The sequence below is a fragment of the Porites lutea genome, chromosome 4 (genome assembly GCF_958299795.1).
Source record: "Porites lutea chromosome 4, jaPorLute2.1, whole genome shotgun sequence".
Lineage (NCBI taxonomy): Eukaryota > Metazoa > Cnidaria > Anthozoa > Scleractinia > Poritidae > Porites > Porites lutea.
This window is the reverse complement of record NC_133204.1, coordinates 41,294,241-41,312,998: the sequence shown is the minus strand read 5'-3', so window position 1 is coordinate 41,312,998 and position 18,758 is coordinate 41,294,241. Positions and strand designations below refer to the sequence as shown.

General features: G+C 37.9%; 1 protein-coding gene and 1 non-coding gene across 2 annotated transcripts; both read right to left on the bottom strand.

Moving 5' to 3' along the window:
- Positions 1-246: 246 nt before the first annotated feature.
- On the bottom strand, positions 247-18,547 carry LOC140933616 (uncharacterized). Its single transcript, XM_073383220.1, has 13 exons — positions 18,343-18,547; positions 17,943-18,019; positions 16,844-16,947; positions 10,979-11,053; positions 10,299-10,430; positions 7,923-8,063; positions 6,661-6,750; positions 6,495-6,558; positions 5,352-5,439; positions 3,599-3,686; positions 2,077-2,154; positions 1,628-1,743; positions 247-1,338 (listed from the first exon to the last, which is right to left on the bottom strand). Exons 1-13 carry the CDS (start codon positions 18,498-18,500, stop codon positions 1,212-1,214), a joined length of 1,338 nt encoding a protein of 445 aa, XP_073239321.1. The 5' UTR covers positions 18,501-18,547; the 3' UTR covers positions 247-1,211.
- Trnag-ucc (transfer RNA glycine (anticodon UCC)) lies at positions 4,754-4,825 on the bottom strand. Its single transcript has one exon. It is a non-coding gene; the product is annotated as a tRNA-Gly (tRNA).
- Positions 18,548-18,758: the final 211 nt, after the last annotated feature.

Below are 18,758 nucleotides of genomic sequence, written 5' to 3'. Positions count from 1 at the left end.
GTCCTCCAGTTATCGTTGTCCAAGCAAGAGGATAAGTTAAAAATTATAGATAGAAAGGCTGATACTAATATCACAAAACCTTGCTATTTTTTTTTTCATAGAAGTCCATAGAAATTTATTAATGGTCCGTAAGTAATTTCTTCCGTTGGTCGTTGAAGGAATTTCTTCAGTCTCTAAATACCCACCTGGCGTACCGTAGAGTTACCCTAAAGACATCACTCCCAATGCATTAAATAACTCGCTGTATTGAAATTTAACTTTAAGCAAAAGTTTTATTAGCCATTACAAAAAGAATTCTATACAACAATTGAATATTCTTCAAGCGGATCGTTAATAAATATGTTAAAGACAGTTCATTCTCTTAGCTGTTTGACGAACAAGGGCCGATTGTAGCCAGCTGCTTCAATCTGTAACGCGCAAAACTTACGTTATGTAGCCGCAAATGTAACTGAGTCGATTTTGCAGCTTATACGACGAGATGACAGAAACCTGCTTCTTCGAATACAAGCCTTGCTTTGAACGAGCCATTTAGACGCACGGTTAGGTTTGCCTGCGTGCAGACGTCCCCTATTTCCTTTGTGCACGTCTGCACGCAGGCAACGGTTAGGTAAGCGCATGCAGGGGCAGGCAGGGGTGAGGGTCACGCGTCAAGTAGGATACAAACATCAGCACCATCGAAAGGAAAGGAAACATCAGATTCTTAATCCTTATGCTTCCTTTTAGAAACTAAACTTGCATCTAGGTGGTTTTTACGGTAAATGAAAGGGCCATGCTTGCGTTTGCATCAGGCCTTTAATAAATAGAGGATATTACATGGCCGGGCGGAGGTACGAAATTTCTCTTGGAGTGTTGAAAAATATTTCACGAGTGAGCGCAGCGAAATACCAAACCATTTCGCTTTAATAATTTTTTGGTGTGAAAGGCGCGATCTATTATGTAGCCATAGCAACGGTGATATTTTCACATGTGAAGATATCAAGTTTTCGCGCAAAAGCTCAACTGGTATTTCATTGCCGTTTATATAAAGCGGTCTATCTAAAAGATCCTTTGTCACTTCCCGTCATGCTCTGCGCATTGTTTATTATGAAACGCCAGTGATGATATTTTATCCAAAATTAATTTTTCCCAACACCTTTATAATTCTTACTACTAAAAACGTCTTCCAATAATTGCAAATTATCTTCGTATAATAGGGCTTAAACTGTTTTAAGTTAGTCTCTTTTGATAATCTTGTTCTTGTAATTAACGTACTCCGAGCCACTTGCAGCGTTTTTAACAGTTATTCCCAGCAAACACAGCACAATTTTAAAGACTCTTTTGGCGATGAAGGCCAATAACCTATAAAGAGAGCAAAGAACAAAGTGAGTTGGAAAAAGCCGATACAAAATCGTACGGGTGGATTGCATTTGTTATAAACGACTCAACAATCATTGATTGGAGGGTAGAAACACACTATAGGCTTTTGTGTGCAGGAAAAAAGGTAACACGTTTTTGATAAACATTACCACCAGACAAACTATAACAACATTATTTCAACAGGCTCTTGCAACATTTGCATGCCTTCTTTTGTTCTGAGCTTGCCCAGTGTTTTAAAAAATAACGCCATAAATTAAAAAAAAATGCTTACCTCAAAAGTGCTATAAATACAATCGACAAAAGTAGAAACACTCCAGTGTAGAAAGTTACTTTCTTGACCACTGGGGGCTCTTCTATTTTTTGTGGACATCTGTTAAGATTCCTGGTCTTAAAAAATAACAAAGGTTCATAAAATACTAATCACATCTTGACAGTAAATAGGTAATGGGTACAGTTGCCTATGTAAACGTTAAGCTTAGTTTGAAGCTTCTTCTGCCGCTTCAATATTTCAAAATATAAAACGCCAATTGGCCATTTCCAACTGGTGCAAGCCTCTGTCTCAAAACGAGGCTAAGTGCCATTGGTAAGAAAATGAAGCTCATTTTCATAAGAAAGGTTTTGCGCTTAGTGCCACTTTTTAAGTGAGAGTTCTTGAACTTTCTTGAAAATGGCCTGTTGTCACACTAAGCGCAAAGAAAAAGAAATCTGGGGCATACTTACTTTTTCTAACTGATCTAATGATATAGTTTGCTTGAGATAACTTCCGGCCTCACCGCGTACCTCCACCGTAACGCTAACCTACGTGAGAAAACATTGAACCCAAAGAGATCAACGAAGGCGTTTTTTGTATTGTTTTGACAAGCTTGTGGTAGGTAAAAATATCTCAGGCTAGCGATCCTCTAGCGGATCAGAGTAGCCTCGTCCATGGTTTTTTCTTTCTTTTTTTTAAAAGTTTTTATAAAGACAAGTAAACGAATACCCATCGGCAGTGCTGGGAAGAGAGCCCCGGCCTTGAGATTAGTTAACTTACCAAGTTTAAAGGTGATACTTCCATAGTGTGCGGAGATATTGCTGTACAATACAGACGTTTGTATGGTGGTGGATACGAAATTCGGGGATTTTACAGTACATTGATCAACTGCAGCACTGAGGTTTTATAACGAAATCTATCGACGAATTTTGTTTTAATCGCTGTTTTCGTGAAAGTAGCCTTTGAAATTACAAAAAGACTCAGCATTGCGTTTTACCCTGATTCACATGTTTTCGTGTTTTTCTAAATCGCGCAAGTCTACTTGCGTTTAGCCCGTTGTAGAGTGTATAAGGGTCATTAACAAAACGAATGAGTGATAAAAACTTTTCGGAAACAACCAAAAAGTAGCAAATTTGTCTGCCTTAAGTCCAGCCTTCAGTTCATGCACAATTTATCCCTTTTTGTAGAAATTCCATGATAGCTGGAAATTTCTCTTATAGATTTTTATATTTTTGTGAAACTTCGCACTACAGGTAGCGTCAAGCATTTCGAAAGAAAATGCCGATAAGGTCTGTAATTCGATTTAGAGCTAAAACTATTGTGTCGTCATTGTCACGTGATATTTATTCCGATCGCCCAAAAACTAATTGACTATTTTCGAATTCCCCATAATGTGTCCATAATGTCTGCCCCCCAAATTTTGCATAATTTATTGTCTTAAAATGCTCTTGGGAAAATGCAATATTCCCAGGAGCATTTAAAAACAATGGTTTATGCAAAATTTGGGGGGCAAACAGAGTGTATTATGGGGAATTCAAAAATAGTCAATAGCATAATAAAGTTTAGTCTATGTGTAATTCATTCAGCTGTTATAATGGTTTTACCTAAAAAGATAAACTAGTTTAAGACTAAGAGATTCAAAGATGGAAGTTGTACCTACGGAAATACTGGCGCCCAGAGATGCATGGCGCAATAGTTTTTGTTTTGTTTTTTCGATTTTCTAAGAAAATTCCCAGGAGTGTCGACCGTGGAAAATTGTCATCTGTTTGTTGACTAACAATGACAGCGAGCAAATGAACCATGCGATCAAAACTGGAAGCAAGTGCATGTAGTAAGCACTTTAGGCGGGAAAACACCGCGTAGAGAGGGAAGTTACTTTTGGTTTAGCCTCGATTGTCCGATGAAGTGGCGCGAGAAGTTTAACAAATCAGATACTAAGCGTGGCGATTACTTTCGAAGCCACACTAAAAACTACCCAGAGTCATTACATACCGGTTGTGTGTCCCAGTGAATTGTTATCAACCCATAGTTCATTTCTGTGATGAATGGTTGAAGACGTTTCGACGAATGACCGATATTCCTATCGTCAAAATAATGATAAAAAGAAAGGTTAGAAGAGTGACGAGTGCCGCAGAAAGCTCTCAACTCGCTCGATGGCTGAAGAATTCTCTCTCTCTCCCTCATCCCCTCCCTTTTGCTTCGAGAGCTTAGCTATTGACTTAAAGCGTTTTCCCGATTGGCAACTTATGAAAACTTGCTCTAAAATTTTCTTTTAGGAAATCAGATCCCGATTAAGTTCGAGACGATCACTGATTAGCAGCTATTAGCCTGAATTTCATCCGATTGCTTCGAGCCGTTTTCTCCTCTCAGCAGTTACTGAGGGAGTACTAACGACTAGAAGTTATCGGATGAAATTCAGGCTATTCATTGATTTCATATAACCTTAACGATGTTTTAAAATCTTGTTGGTCTGATCTCAGCCCCAACTCTAGTGCTTCATCTTTAAAGGCAATAAACCGCTCTAAACTACAGAAGCGCTCCACACTTGCAAGTGGTCGCAAAAAATTGACCTTACAAAATCGAAAAACCCTGGCTGTTGCGATATGGTAGCTTATGAAACGGTTCAGTTAAATGATTAGAAACAAATGTTTTGTAAGCAATTTCAGCAATCTTTGATATAGCCTGTACACAGACGTTGTTTTATTTTTCTTTTCATTCTTTTAGAAAACCGCGGTTTATTTTTTATCACGCGAGCTCAACGGACTTTGAAGAGAAAATAGAGGGTCTGTGAACAGGCTATCTTTGATATCAAACGAGCAAAAATATTTCAATTGACCTACTAGTTACGGTGGAATAATTGTTTCGATTTCAAACCTTCCGCAGTTGCCAGTGGGTAAGCAACACATTGTAATATCTTCATCTATCGACCATAAAATTGTTTCTCCGCAAAAGTATTAATTATAATGTACGAAAAAATTTGATTCTGAAAGTCATTTACAACTGAACAGAACTTGGTCTGCTTCGTACGTTTTTTAGCCTAAAAGAAAATAAAAATTAACTGTACGCATAGAGAATATCGTTGAGTGAATCTTTTTCCTTTTAAAGAAACATAAAGGAAAAAAAAAATTACAGAATGGAAAAGAAGTGTGCGTTGGCCGGGAATCGAACCCGGGTCAACTGCTTGGAAGGCAGCTATGCTCACCACTATTCCACCAACGCTTACACAGAGATATTAGAAATTATTAAAGTAAGAAAGACAATTCCCGTGCAGGTTCCGCACAGGTCATGAATTTTGTTAGTCACACAAATATTTTATATCTATTCAGCTGTCTGTTGGTTCAAAAAATACTTGCCAAAGCTGTTGAAAACACACCTTTTTCACTCACAAAGTGAATGAAATTCTAAATGTTTCGTTAATTCCTTATCGCGTGACTCACAGGTTTGGTGAAAATCTCAGTCGACAACAGGACCTCATTGTAATAGTCTTGTCTAGTAATACAAAGGCCCTGTGTATGTGTAGGAAATAACCTTCAAGGTTGCTAAAATCAACAAAAATTCGTTACACACTATCAAAACGGACTCAAAATCGGTGAACAAAACAGATTTCAAGTTTTACTTGAGGATCAGTTTTTTTTCCTTTTTCTTTTTTAAGCCGTTGGGAATAATTATATTATTGACTATAAGCTATCGTGCGTTAAATACTGTTCAAGTCTTACGATTGCGTATACCGACTTTATGTACTTACGTTAGAAGCCAGCGACACATATCGGTTGTAATCCATGTTACACAAGTGCCTGTTAAGCCACTAGAGGTTATTTCATATACAGGATATCCTGTTAAGAGTCAAAACGGTTGAGAAAAAGAAAGTTCTTCAAAGAGATTTTGATGGTGTAGGAAGTGACATTGGTACATCACCGTGATGTAGAAAACCACAGATCATCAATACCAAGATTAACTGGTGTTAATTGTCTTGTGTGGATGGGCCTTTTTTCTATTTCAGTTTTTCCTTCTTTTTTTTTCCAGTTTCCCTGATGTTTACCTTTTCACCAAACCAAAACTTGATCGCTAGTACCAATAACCGTCTCCACCCCCCCCCCCCCCCCGCCCCCCACCGCTGCTGCGATATTCGTAGCCTGCTGAATGGCATGAGTGACAGGCCGAGAATGATTTTGGCGTCTCGCGGCTTCGCGGCTCGTAGCTCACTTGGTTCGGCTCTTTCTGTCTTTTAGAGAATATAAGGGAAGGAAAAGACTGCTCGTATTGAGGCTAAATATCAAAGTGGCTGTCGTTAGACGAACCTTATTATTAGTGGGGGGGGGGGGGGGAGAGGGGGCTGATTCAGCATTTCCTCTGTTTTTCACAACAAACTTCTGTCATCGCTATCCTCCAAATACCGTATCCTTCCCCGATTTTGGCGAATCCCGCTTCTCGGGTAGCAGTCAAATCCTTAGCCTGCGAGCAAGTTCTCTGGAGCGCTCGGACGGCGAGGCGGGAAAAGAAAGGAGAGCTTGCAAGTACGTCTCTGGAATTTGAATTCCACCTCCAATTCCCCTGTGGCTCCCCGTCGACTTAGCCGTCTTATTTCCGCCAATCAACGCGAAGCGGAGACAAGCGCGAATGTAAACAAACATTGAAAACCCGTGCCAAGGGTAATGACGTCATTGCTAATGTCATCTCCGCCAATCAGCATTTCGCATCGACTTTTTTGATGCAGATATTCAAATTCCAGAGACGTGCCGCAAGAGCTCTCCCGACTGGAGAGCTTGCTCGCAGGCTATCAAATCCTGTATCCCAGTAACTTTTCCCGAATCCCGGCAATACCCTTCCAGACCCTTCATCACGCACGTTTTGCTGTTTTACTTACTTTACTTACAAATGCCTGACCAACCTGTACTGGTGTTATTTAAGCAAGCGAATTCTCCAAAGTGAACATCACCACTTATGAAAATAACCTACAAGAAAGAGGTAGCTTTGTTATCACAGAATTAAACGCTTGAAGGACATCTCTGTCAATGCCATCCTGTTTTCGAGCTAAAGATTCAAATTTTACTCACTCTGGAATTTTTTTGTACGAGCCACATCAAACGGTCGTAGCTTGACGGACAACTGGTCCACTTGTCAGTGAAGGGCATGTCTGACAACACCTAGGATAAAACACTTACATGTGTCCATAATCGGTAGAATTATTTTGTAGATGGAATTACTAGTAATAACCAAGGTTAGGAAAGGTTAGGGAGGACCGGTAATGTTAATTGAAGGTCAAACGCTCTTGCTTTAACGCTGTGCTTTGCGTAGGTTTCACTTAATAGAAGGTCAAAACACTTGTGATCAGATTACTAGTGACGGAAGGTCCAAACACACAAGATCAGATTGCGTTCTGTGTATTCGATTCATTTTGGTGGAAGTGCAAACGTATACTACTGGGCCCAGTTGCTCGAAAGATAAATAGCGCTATCCTCTGGATAAATCTCTATCCAGTGGATAGCGCAATTGGTTTCCCTAATACTTATCCGCTGGAAGGTTATTTAGCGCTATCCAACGTTTGAACAACCCGGGCCTGGATTTTTAGAAACGAAACAGAAACTGTCCCGAGTTATCTTGTGCAAGGACTTCTGGGATATTACTGGGGACAGGGCAAAAAAATTGGCCAATAGCTGACCGGCGCGTCCCAGAAAAGATCCCAGAAGTCTTTGCAAAACCTAACTCGGCCCAGTTTCCTTCTCGTTTTTATAAGGGCGAATTTACAAACGTCCCGCGCATGCGTTATAGCAACCTGGAGATTAGGATTGCGAGATCCTCTGATCGCCCGCAACAGATTAGAAGTGCGCCCGACAGAAAAGGGAATGGGTAAGTGATTTTACTGCTTGGTCATTCATGAATGTGATATAATGATGGGCTCCTGGCTGAGTTTCAATTTGATACCAGTTCGGCTTGACCGAGAGAAAGCCCCTGGGGAAAAAATTGGCGTCAAAAAAGAGAACGAGATTTCTCCATTTGGGCAGTCACGCGTGAAGAGCACGCGAAAGGAGGAGCGAGTGCGAGGGCGCGTTCTCTTGCGGCTCTCTTCGCGCTAGTTCAAATTACTTTGGGGGGTAGTACATGCTAGCTACAGCTTGTCCGAATGGCAAGCTCTAAAACTGACTTTCTTAGCACCATTTCGCCATAAATAGAGAGCTTGCCGACAGGCTACTCTACAGGCTACTCTACTCATCTTCTGTCCTAGCTCTGACAATAAATCTTGGGCCCAAAACAACCAGCAAGGGTCTGGTAGTTTTCTAGGGAGTAGTGGAGCCCACTTACAAGGAAGATTTCACACCTGTATTCCACTCCCAATAATTGTCAATTGAGCTGTGTTGGATTCACTTAGTTGTTTTTCAAGCCACTCCCACTGGTCTCTTCCAAGGATGTCACAATCTGATCCCCACCTGAGATGTGATCGGGTGTCCAGTAGGATTATCTAAAGGAAAAATAATGCAACAATCACTATGGTGGGTTTATGTTAGTTGTGGTGAATTATCTTACAGTCTTCGGCGGTAGATTAGACTAATGGAAATTCCAAGGGACAGAGCCTCTATGTACTCAGAATAACGAACAATTTTTTTCCCCCAGTAATGGTAAAATGTATGGAAAAGAACCTGGAATAACTGATAATATTTAACAAATATTCCTTGAGCCCGAATGGGCTCTGAGTCAATAGCCCATGAGGCCGAAGGCCGAATGGGCTGTTGACTCAGAGCCCATGAGGGCGAGAGGAATAATTGTTTTAGTAAAATCCAACTAGTTGTCAAAAATATCAAGAATAAAAAAAATTAGCTAGTTAAAACTAGACTTTAATCCTTTTTTGCCGCCAAAAAACGTGCGCTTTTCTCTTCTAGGGGGCTATAACATATAGCCTGGTAGTAGGTCAACCAATCAGAACGCAGCATTGATAATAGACCACTAGTTGGATTTTACTAAATACATTTAGCCAGGGCTAAAAAGGAAGCACTCGTTAATATTTATTGTTTTTCAAACAAAATATAAAATCAGGTAATGCCAAACGGCGAAGGCAAAAAGAACAGCAAAAATATCCGCAGGCATAATTAGTAAAAACACAACTTTGCACGTACAGCAAAATATTTTTGTACATTTCTTTGGCGTTGTTTTGCTTGACTAGAGCGTGAAACTTGCAGGAACTTCCTAGTTGGACGTTTTATGGAAGAAATGTTCCTGTTCCCATTTATTTCACTGCCGCTCATTTTCACCTTGGTCAGTGGCCGCCAGCATTTCTTATTTTCTCACCGCCGCTATAAAATTTTCATGTTTCTCTTCGAACGAAATTGGAGCCCTTTGTTTTTATCTCTGGCTCTAGCTCTAGCTCTTTCTCTGTTATCCACGTAAATGTAGACTTTAAAATTTTAAGTCGAAAGAAAGACTCGGGTTTGCTGTTGTTTCTCACAATCTCCGCGTGGCCATGCGATTTACCGCCGAAACGCGCGGGTGCTTGAAATGCGAAATTTTACCCCGGCTTACATGCAGGGGTGGACGTAAGTACGTACGTATAGACGATTTTAGACTGCGAGCAGTCTCTTATTTTTCTTTGCAAAGTTGCTACACGCAAAACCTAAGCACGCGAGCGGCGAAGCCACTTGCCGCGAGAGTTTGCAATCGCGCTGGCTGAGATCAAGAACTAGACAGATTTTAAGAGAAAAGGCGTATTGCAAGCAGTTTAGGACGATTTTGTCCAATTTTTTTTACCCATGTTTCTCCCCTGCGCGCTGAGAGCTCCGCCATGACGAAACCTCGTTATAGCGAACATATTTCGCTAGTCCCATGGTCCTTCGTTTTAATATATCAACGTTCCACTGGCACTGTAGAAATGTATTTAGTAACGCTTTCGCCTCTGGACTTGTCGCCGAAAAGCGCTCTTTGAAGCTACATGTACTTGAGTGGTTTTCGTATCAGTCACGAGTCGTCATTTAACATAAACACTCACACAAAAAAAAACAATAATAACTATCCGAATCTTAACTCCGCCTCGACCGAAACTACGCAAGTTTGCTTTCGTTCCTGGTGTGAAAATACAGCTTTTCTAGTCTTGGTATGCTATTACTTTTCTGCTTGTTTTTATTTTCTTAGTTTCCCTATTAATAGGCCTCATTCCTATAGGAAAACGCTTACAAACTTGGGGATTTTTAAAAGGGAAATGCTAGCGGTAATGTGACAAGATAACTCATTCTGTTAACCAGCTGATTTGAATTTACACATTTTTCCGCTAGTACGATAAATCTAGTTATAGTCAGTTTAATGGAAACTTTAAAGCAATATTTTTCAATGGGGGTAGTCTTCCTTCCAGACCCTCTTGGGGCCGCTTAAGAAGCCTTTAGAGAGTGGTAACAGCCGCGGGCCCTCTGAAAACCTAAAAAGCATTCCGTGGGTATTTGATCGTGTAGAAATTTTAATTCTGCAACATCTGGAAAATTGGATAGTTAAAAGAAAAAATAAACAAACAAACAGACAATAGAAAAAGTGATTCCTGGGCCATAATTCACGACGCAAAGACAACCCTCCAGTTTAGATCACATCTGTATTGAAACAATAATTTAGGAAAGTTCTGTCTTTTGCCACAATTCCAGCCTTGAACTGTCCTTATGTATAATCATTGTCTGGAACACCTTCACTAGCAAACAATACTGTAGAACGCAAGAATTACCTTGACTTTCTTATTGCCATGACCATAGATGTAGGAGGCATAAGCACCTTCGCGTTTCCTACGCAAGCTTTCTATTGGTTCATCTAAGAAATCTAAGTAAATTCCTTGAGCCTGGAGACGATCTTTGTAATGCTGCAATTGTAAAGAAAACATATCAAACCAATTGCTTAACCCTTCAGTGGCCATGCACACTTAAACAAAGCACGAACTTTTCTTTTTCTTGAAGGAAGGGGGGTAGGGGTGGATGAGGCAAAATCTTGCAAATTTCCTAAAATCTTATTAATTATACAGTAAACTTCAAGATCATAAAATGTTCTTGCACTTTTGCTATTTTGTCATCAGTTTATTTACTCCAATCAAGATTTTCCTTATCTTTGCTGCTAATAATAATAAATTGGCATATTGACACTACATATGAGTTAAATATACCTCAGACATAAGCTACTGAAAATAAGTGATCAGTTAGTCTGCTAGATAGAAAAGATATTAAAGGTTTATAATGGCCTCTGGAGTCCTTCTTAAACATTTTGACCATTTTACCATCTCTCTTTTATAAGTTTTCAAAAAATGTCTTTCCTCAGTCTTCTCTCTCTTTTTTATCATGTTTTATTGACTTGGAAAACAAAGTCTGGTCCCATAATCTGAAGTTATTTTCTCTTTAAATGGAAAAACAATTATACCTTCCCCCCATCATTACTTCCATAATCGTGGTCATCCCATACACCTAAGACCTGAACTCCACTTCTGAGGAATTTCTAAATGTAAAAAAAAAACAAAACAAAAGTAAGAAACTAAATGCAATCCTTAAATTAAAGCCCACTAAAATAAAAAATAAGACCTTTGACTCCACTCCTGTCTATCTTTCACTTATGTCCAGGATCGATCTTGTTAGCAAAAATTTGCTAGCAAATTGCTTTCGCAATTGTCGTAAAAGAAATAATTAAGAAAAAATTATGTAAGAAAATCACTTACAAATATCGCAAAAATCGCAAAAATAACAAATCTAACAAGAATCAAGGCTTAGAAAAAAAAGAAACCAAGAAGGACCCCGAAATGTCCGCAAATATCGCAAAAGTAACAAGGATTTTTCTTGCTAGCTGAAAACACCGGTGACAAACATCGCAAAAATCGCACAAATAACAAATCTAAAAAGAATCAAGACTTGGAAACAGAAGAAGACAAGAAGGGCCCCGAAATGTCCGCAAATATCGCAAAAATCGCAAAAGTAACAAGGATTTTTCATGTTAGCGAAAAACACCCATGACAAATATCGCAAAAATCGCAAAAACCAAAAGTAAAAAAATTCCAGGCTTACAAAGAAAAGAAGCCAAGAAGGGCCCCGAAATGTCCGCAAATATCGCAAAAATCGCAAAAGTAACAAGGATTTTTCATGTTAGCGAAAAACGCCCATGACAAATATCGCAAAAATCGCAAAAACCAAAAGTAAAAAAATTCCTAGCATGAAAAATCCTTGTTACTTTTGCGATTTTTTGCGGACATTTCGGGGCCCTTCTTGACTTCTTTTCTTTGTAAGCCTGTAGCTGAAAACACCCATGACAAATATCGCAAAAATCGCAAAAACCAAAAGTAAAAAAATTCCAGGCTTACAAAGAAAAGAAGCCAAGAAGGGCCCCGAAATGTCCGCAAATATCGCAAAAATCGCAAAAGTAACAAGGATTTTTCATGTTAGCTTAAAACACCCATGACAAATATTGCAAATATCGCAAAAATACCAAATGTAACAAAATTCCAGACTTACAAAGAAAAGAAGCCAAGAAGGGCCCCGAAATGTCCGCAAATATCGCGAAAATCGCAAAAGTAACAAGGATTTTTCGTGTTAGCTAAAAACACCCATGACAAATATTGCAAATATCGCAAAAATACCAAATGTAACAAAATTCGAGACTTACAAAGAAAAGAAGCCAAGAAGGGCCCCGAAATGTCCGCAAAAATCGCAAAAGTAACAAGGATTTTTCATGCTAGCTGAAAACACCCATGACAAATATCGCAAATATCGCAAAAATAACAAATGTAACAAAATTCCAGACTTAGAAAAAGGAAGCTAAGAAGGGCCCCGAAATGTCCCCAAATATCGCAGAAATTGCAAAAGTAACAAGGATTTTTCTTGCTATGTGAAAAGATTGAGCAAGAAATATGGCAAAAATAGCAAGAATAACAAATTTAACGAAATACTTCACTTAGAAAGAGAAAAGGTCAAGAAGGGTTTCGAGATGTCCGCAAATTTCGCGAAACTCGCAAAAGTAAGAGGAATTTTTCTTACTATGTGAAAAGACTGAGCAACAAATATGGCAAAAATTGCAAGAATAACAAATTTCACAAAATTCTACACTTGGAAAGAGGAAAGGTCAAGAAGGGCCTCGAGATGTCCGCAAATTTCGCAACGTTCTTGTCCAGTAATTTTGTAATGCTTTCTATTTTCGCGAAAATGAAAGCATCAGTTACAAACGTGACACTATTTATAATTACTGACAGTAGCAAAATACTATAATATCAATCTGTGTATGCTTCTTTCTTCCATCAACATACAGCTGCAATGCATAGAAAGGAGTGTCGCTCACAGAAGGGCAATAAAAGCAATAAAAAGGGGGTGGTTAATTATATTGTATGACTCTTTTTTACGATCATTTTCTCAGTACTCAGTTTATTATCTGTATAACAATAGAACCTCCTCTATTCACGAAACACACCCTTGGGACCGAGACAATAAACCCTTCTCCTCCACGCCTGCCAGCCCTATTAATAAATCAGTAGCTTACATAAAACAAAGAAAAAATCATTTAAATCACACCTTAGCGGTAACTCGCTCTATTTCATTTCAAACAATACCTGCATATAAACAAGCATATAAGCATACAACCATATTGGGACAGCGCATTTTACCTTTTGGCTGCGTACCGTGGTGGAAGGAATTGGCTCTGACGATGGCGACCAGCAATGCATATGTCAACGGAATTTTGAATGTTAGAGAACAACTTCAAAAATGCTGGGTGGCAGATTTGGATTGGAGTCTCTTACCCGAAAACGTAGGAAAGGTAAGGAATGCAACAACACATGCAGTGACATAAATTTCTAGAAATTTGCCTTGCCACGACAAATAATTGAAAGTGACTTTCCAATAGACGACCGCATGGTCAGACCTTCTGAGACCAGATCACCTAATTTCAACAGTTACTTATTTTGACTAACAGTAAGCTCGTTTTAGGAAAACAAAGAAGATTCATACTACTTGACCAACAATCGAAAAGGATCATAACACTAAATGCCCATGACAGATGTATTTCGAGAATTGCGATATTTGTCTTGGGTGTTTTAAGCTCGCAAGAAAAATTCTTGTTACTTTTGCGATTTTTGCCATATTTGCGGACATTTCGTGGCCCTTCTTGGCTTCTTTTCTTTCTAAGTCAAAAATTTTGTTAAATTTGTTATTTTTGCGATTTTTGCGATATTTGTCATGGGTGTTTTAAGCTAGCTAGAAAAATCCTTGTTACTTTTGCGATTTTTGCGAACATTTTGGACCCCTTCTTGGCTCTTTGCTTTCTAAGTCTAGAATTTTGTTACATTTGTTATTCTTGCGATTTTTGCGATATTTGTCACGGGTGTTTTCAGCACGCAAGAAAAAACGTTGTTACTTTTGCGATTTTTGCGATAATTGCGGACATTTCGGGGCCCTTCTTGGCTTCTTTGCTTTCTAAGTCTAGAATTTTGTTACATTTGTTATTTTTGCGATTTCTGCGATATTTATCACGGGTGTTTAAAGCTTGCTAGAAAAATCCTCGTTACTTTTGCGATTTTTGCGATATTTGCGGACATTTCGGGGCCCTTCTTGGCTTTTTTGCTTTCTAAGTCAGGAATTTTGTAACATTTGTTATTTTTGCGATTTTTGCGATATTTGTCACGGGCGTTTTAAGCTAGCTAGAAAAAAACCTTGTTACTTTTGCGATTTTTGCGATAATTGCGGACATTTTGGGGCCCTTCTTGGTTTCTTTTCTTTCCAAGTCAGCAATTTTGTTACATTTGTTATTTTTGCGATTTTTGCGATATTTGTTACGGGCGTTTTAAGCTAGCTAGAAAAAACCTTGTTACTTTTGCGATTTTTGCGATAATTGCGAATATTTTGGGGCCCTTCTTGGCTTCTTTTCTTTCTAAGTCAGGAATTTTGTTAAATTTGTTATTTTTGCTTTACATGTCACGAGTGTTTTCAGCTCGCAAGAAAAAACCTTGTTACTTTTGCGATTTCTGCGATAATTGCGGACATTTCGGGGCCCTTCTTGGCTTCTTTTCTTTCTAAGTCAGAAATTTTGTTAAATTTGTTATTTTTGCGATTTTTGCGATATTTGTCACGGGTTTTTTTCAGCACGCAAGAAAAAATCTTGTTACTTTTGCGATTTTTTCGATAATTGCAGACATGTTTGAGCCCTTCTTGGCCTCTTTTCTTTCTAAGTCTAGAATTTTGTTAAATTTGTTATTTTTGCGATTTTTGCGATATATGTCACGAGTGTTTTCAGCTCGCAAGGAAAAACCTTGTTACTTTTGCGATTTTTGCGATATTTGCGGACATTTCGGGGTTCTTCTTGCCTTCTTTTCTTTCTAAGTCTAGAATTTTGTTAAATTTGTTATTTTTGCGATTTTTTGCGATATTTGCCGACATTTTGGGGCCCTTCTTGGTTTCTTTGCTTTCTAAGTCTGGAATTTTGTTATATTTGTTATTTTTGCGATTTTTGCGATATTTGTCATGGGTGTCCCAAGCTAGCAAGAAAAGTCCTTGTTACTTTTGCGACTTTTGCGATATTTTCGGACATTTTGGGGCCCTTCTTGATTTCTTCCTTTGCTAAGTCTAGAATTTTGTTACATTTGTTATTTTTGCGATTTTTGCGATATTTGTCACCGGTATTTTAAGCTAGCTAGAAAAATCCTTGTTACTTTTGCGACTTTTGCGATATTTGCGGACATTTCGGGGCCCTTCTTGAATTCTTCTTTTTCTAAGTCTAGAATTTTGTTACATTTGTTATTTTTGCGATTTTTTCGATATTTGTCATAGGCGTTTTTAGCTAGCAAGAAAAATCCTTGTTATATTTGCGATTTTTGCGATATTTGCGGACATTTCGGGGCCCTTCTTGAATTCTTCTTTTTCTAAGTCTAGAATTTTGTTACATTTGTTATTTTTGCGATTTTTTCGATATTTGTCATAGGTGTTTTTAGCTAGCAAGAAAAATCCTTGTTATATTTGCGATTTTTGCGATATTTGCGGACATTTCGGGGCCCTTCTTGAATTCTTCTTTTTCTAAGTCTAGAATTTTGTTACATTTGTTATTTTTGCGATTTTTTCGATATTTGTCATAGGTGTTTTTAGCTAGCAAGAAAAATCCTTGTTATATTTGCGATTTTTGCGATATTTGCGGACATTTCGGGGCCCTTCTTGAATTCTTCTTTTTCTAAGTCTAGAATTTTGTTACATTTGTTATTTTTGCGATTTTTTCAATATTTGTCATAGGTGATTTTAGCTAGCAAGAAAAATCCTTGTTATATTTGCGATTTTTGCGATATTTGCGGACATTTCGGGGTCCTTCTTGGCTTCTTCTTTTTCTAAGTCTAGAATTTTGTTAAATTTGTTATTTTTGCGATTTTTGCGATATTTGTCATAGGTGTTTTTAGCTAGCAAAAAAAAAATCCTTGTTATATTTGCGATTTTTGCGATATTTGCGGACATTTCGGGGTCCTTCTTGGCTTCTTTTTTTTCTAAGTCTTGATTCTTGTTAGATTTGTTATTCTTGCGATTTTTGCGATATTTGTTAGCGATTTTCTGACATAATTTTTTCTCAATTATTTCTTTTGCGAGAATTGCGAAAAACATTTGCTAGCAAATTTTTGCTAACAAGATCGATCCTGGACATATCTCCTATCTTTATCAGCCAGTTAATAGCGAGGTTGTGCACTGGGTTGATTATGTCTGTTATACATCAAAGATCCATATTAATTTTATTTTTGGTTAGAGAAATTTGTAAGAAATTAGACTTGTCCATGAAGATCAAGGACTTAAAGAAATCCTTGTCTCTCTTAATAGTTACTGTACTGTAGACAGGAAAAATCAGAGTTCTGCTAAACATAATTTTTCTAATGATGTGGAGTGGCCAATCGTTTGACTGAAGCAGAGCAGCCACTTGGAAGCTTAAAATGTATAGCAATTTTTTTCTTTATTTGCCATGAAATATGCCGAATTGTATACAGAAGTAAAAAATGCAAAAATTACTGAGCAAGGAATCAAAGCCTAAAGAAGTCATGAGGCTTCGGATCCTTAATTAATGCTAGATATCACATTAGACAAATGAAGAAAGAGTTACAACCAAGATACAGTAAAATCAAAATTGGCAAAAAAATGGTTATTACTAGACTATTGGTAAACAACATGAAGAAGTGAAAGGAAAGGAAATTTTTTTTTTTACTTTTTTTTTCCACTCATGACATGAATTTAACGTGTTCACATATAGTTTACTTTTACTGGAAAAAGATCTGACAAAAAATCAAACCTGATATGCCAAAGAATACTTTAAGGCATTAAACTTGTCTACCATTTCACCGAGAGGTGATGGAGTCCACACAAGGGGCAATATTTTGGTGTCAGCATAAACAGCTACAAAGAGAAATTAGATATAAGTATACATATTGTACATCAATGTTATACATTTAAAATGAAGTCATGAGAACATTAGTCAGAGATAATGCTCTTTACGCATTAATGACAAAGCACTTAAATAATCATTATTTAAGCATCCATTTATCACAAGGAAAAGTCAATCCACGTGAAATTATATTGCATATATTATACTGTGTTATGCCTTGTGTTACAATCTTTCTTAGAAGCACAATGTATTGTAAGCAAGAAACTGGAAGCTCTCTCACCCCTGGTTAGCAAAGCATATTTCTTGGGCTAAGATCGATCAAAGCTTTGACAAGTTAACAAAACCATTATGAATATTCTCACTGGAAGGATTTTCAGATTAGACAAAAATAATGAATTGCTCAAGTTATACATGTATCAGATGTGTTATTAATGTCAGGATACTACAGTCAAGGAGCTTGACGAGTCACTGAATTTGTGAACACAAGAGAAAGGTAAGGCTATAAATGGAATAAAGCAAAAACCTAAATACATACATAGAATGGCAAGCCATAAAATAAACTACACGTCAATCATGCATTCTACCTCAACTTAAAGCAGCAATAATATTGCCTACTATTGACCTTTCAATTAAAGTATGTACGTATGTTCTCAAGTAACATCTTTAAGAAATGTATAAACGGTTAATAAAACGTTTCTAGCTATGACATCAGTACCCTGCTGGGCAGATTATTTTCTTCAAAAAAAGTTTAAAAATTCAGCATGACATTTTTGGGGATGTTGAGGGGGTGGGGGATGGGGTGAGAAAGCTTTACTTCACACTCAAGAGAAATTAAACTCAAGGGATCTTTAGGGTGACAATTTTTGACCCCACTTGTACTTTCCCATCATCTTAGCCCCAGGAATACCTCCCTCACCCCCCACGGGCTTCCTGTCACGTGCATATTTTCACATCAACAACCCAGCCTGTTGTCATAAAATTGGACACAGTAAATTTCAAGACATACCATCGCCTAGCCAAACCCATAAATCAGGTTGTTGGAAAGAGATATGTTCCCACAGTGGCTGGGGTTTCTTAGGAAAACTACAAAGGAAAAGTAGACCATATGTTAGAAGCTAATAAAGTTTCTTTTTATTTATTTCAAGCTAATGTTGAAAAAATTCATTTATTACAGTCGCAAATATTAAATTTGACATCTCATACACACTTCTGTTCGTGCTGGAAAGGTTCAAGCAAAATCAATATCGTCGCTTTCGAAGTATATGTTCAGCCTAAATATCTTTGTTTAGGATACGCATCTTATAAATTATCGTCCATAACAGCGGGAAACAAAGTTTACTCACGGTATGCAAAAAGCACATCAGGGATCATTTTGGCTGGTGACGCCATAATGTAACAAAAATTACCTGCAACTTCCAAATGCTATGCGACTAATGGCCGTTTCATTGTAGAAGTCTGATAATACTAAATCGCCTCCATTACAAGAAACAATATGTTCTTTTCCTGCATTTGAAATAATTATCAAAGACACGAAGAACCTTACAAACGACATTGCCATCTCCATCTCACTTCCGTTGCCGGCGATGATCGGCTCTCATAGTTTGGTCAGTTGTCTTACCCAAGAGAGAAGGAAAGCAATATTTCCGGTGGATTCCGGCCTTTCTTCGTTTTGTCAAAATGTTGTTAAGACGTTGTACGTAAGCAATATTTTATACTTCCCTTTTTTATTTATATACTTTAGAGATATATTATATTTTTCTTCTCCAGTTTATTGCATGAGTTTTTTTAATTAACAGCATGAAGCTAGTCATCGGAGAGTTCC

Coding starts and splice junctions, on each gene's coding strand:
- LOC140933616 (XM_073383220.1), bottom strand. CDS start 18,500: ATGGAGATGGCAATGTCGTTTGTAAGGTTCTTCGTGTCTTTGATAATT. Junction 8,064..10,298: donor ATGGCAATAAGAAAGTCAAG/GTAATTCTTGCG, acceptor TTTTTCCTTTAG/ATAATCCTACTGGACACCCG. Junction 1,339..1,627: donor GTATTTATAGCACTTTTGAG/GTAAGCATTTTT, acceptor CTCTCTTTATAG/GTTATTGGCCTTCATCGCCA.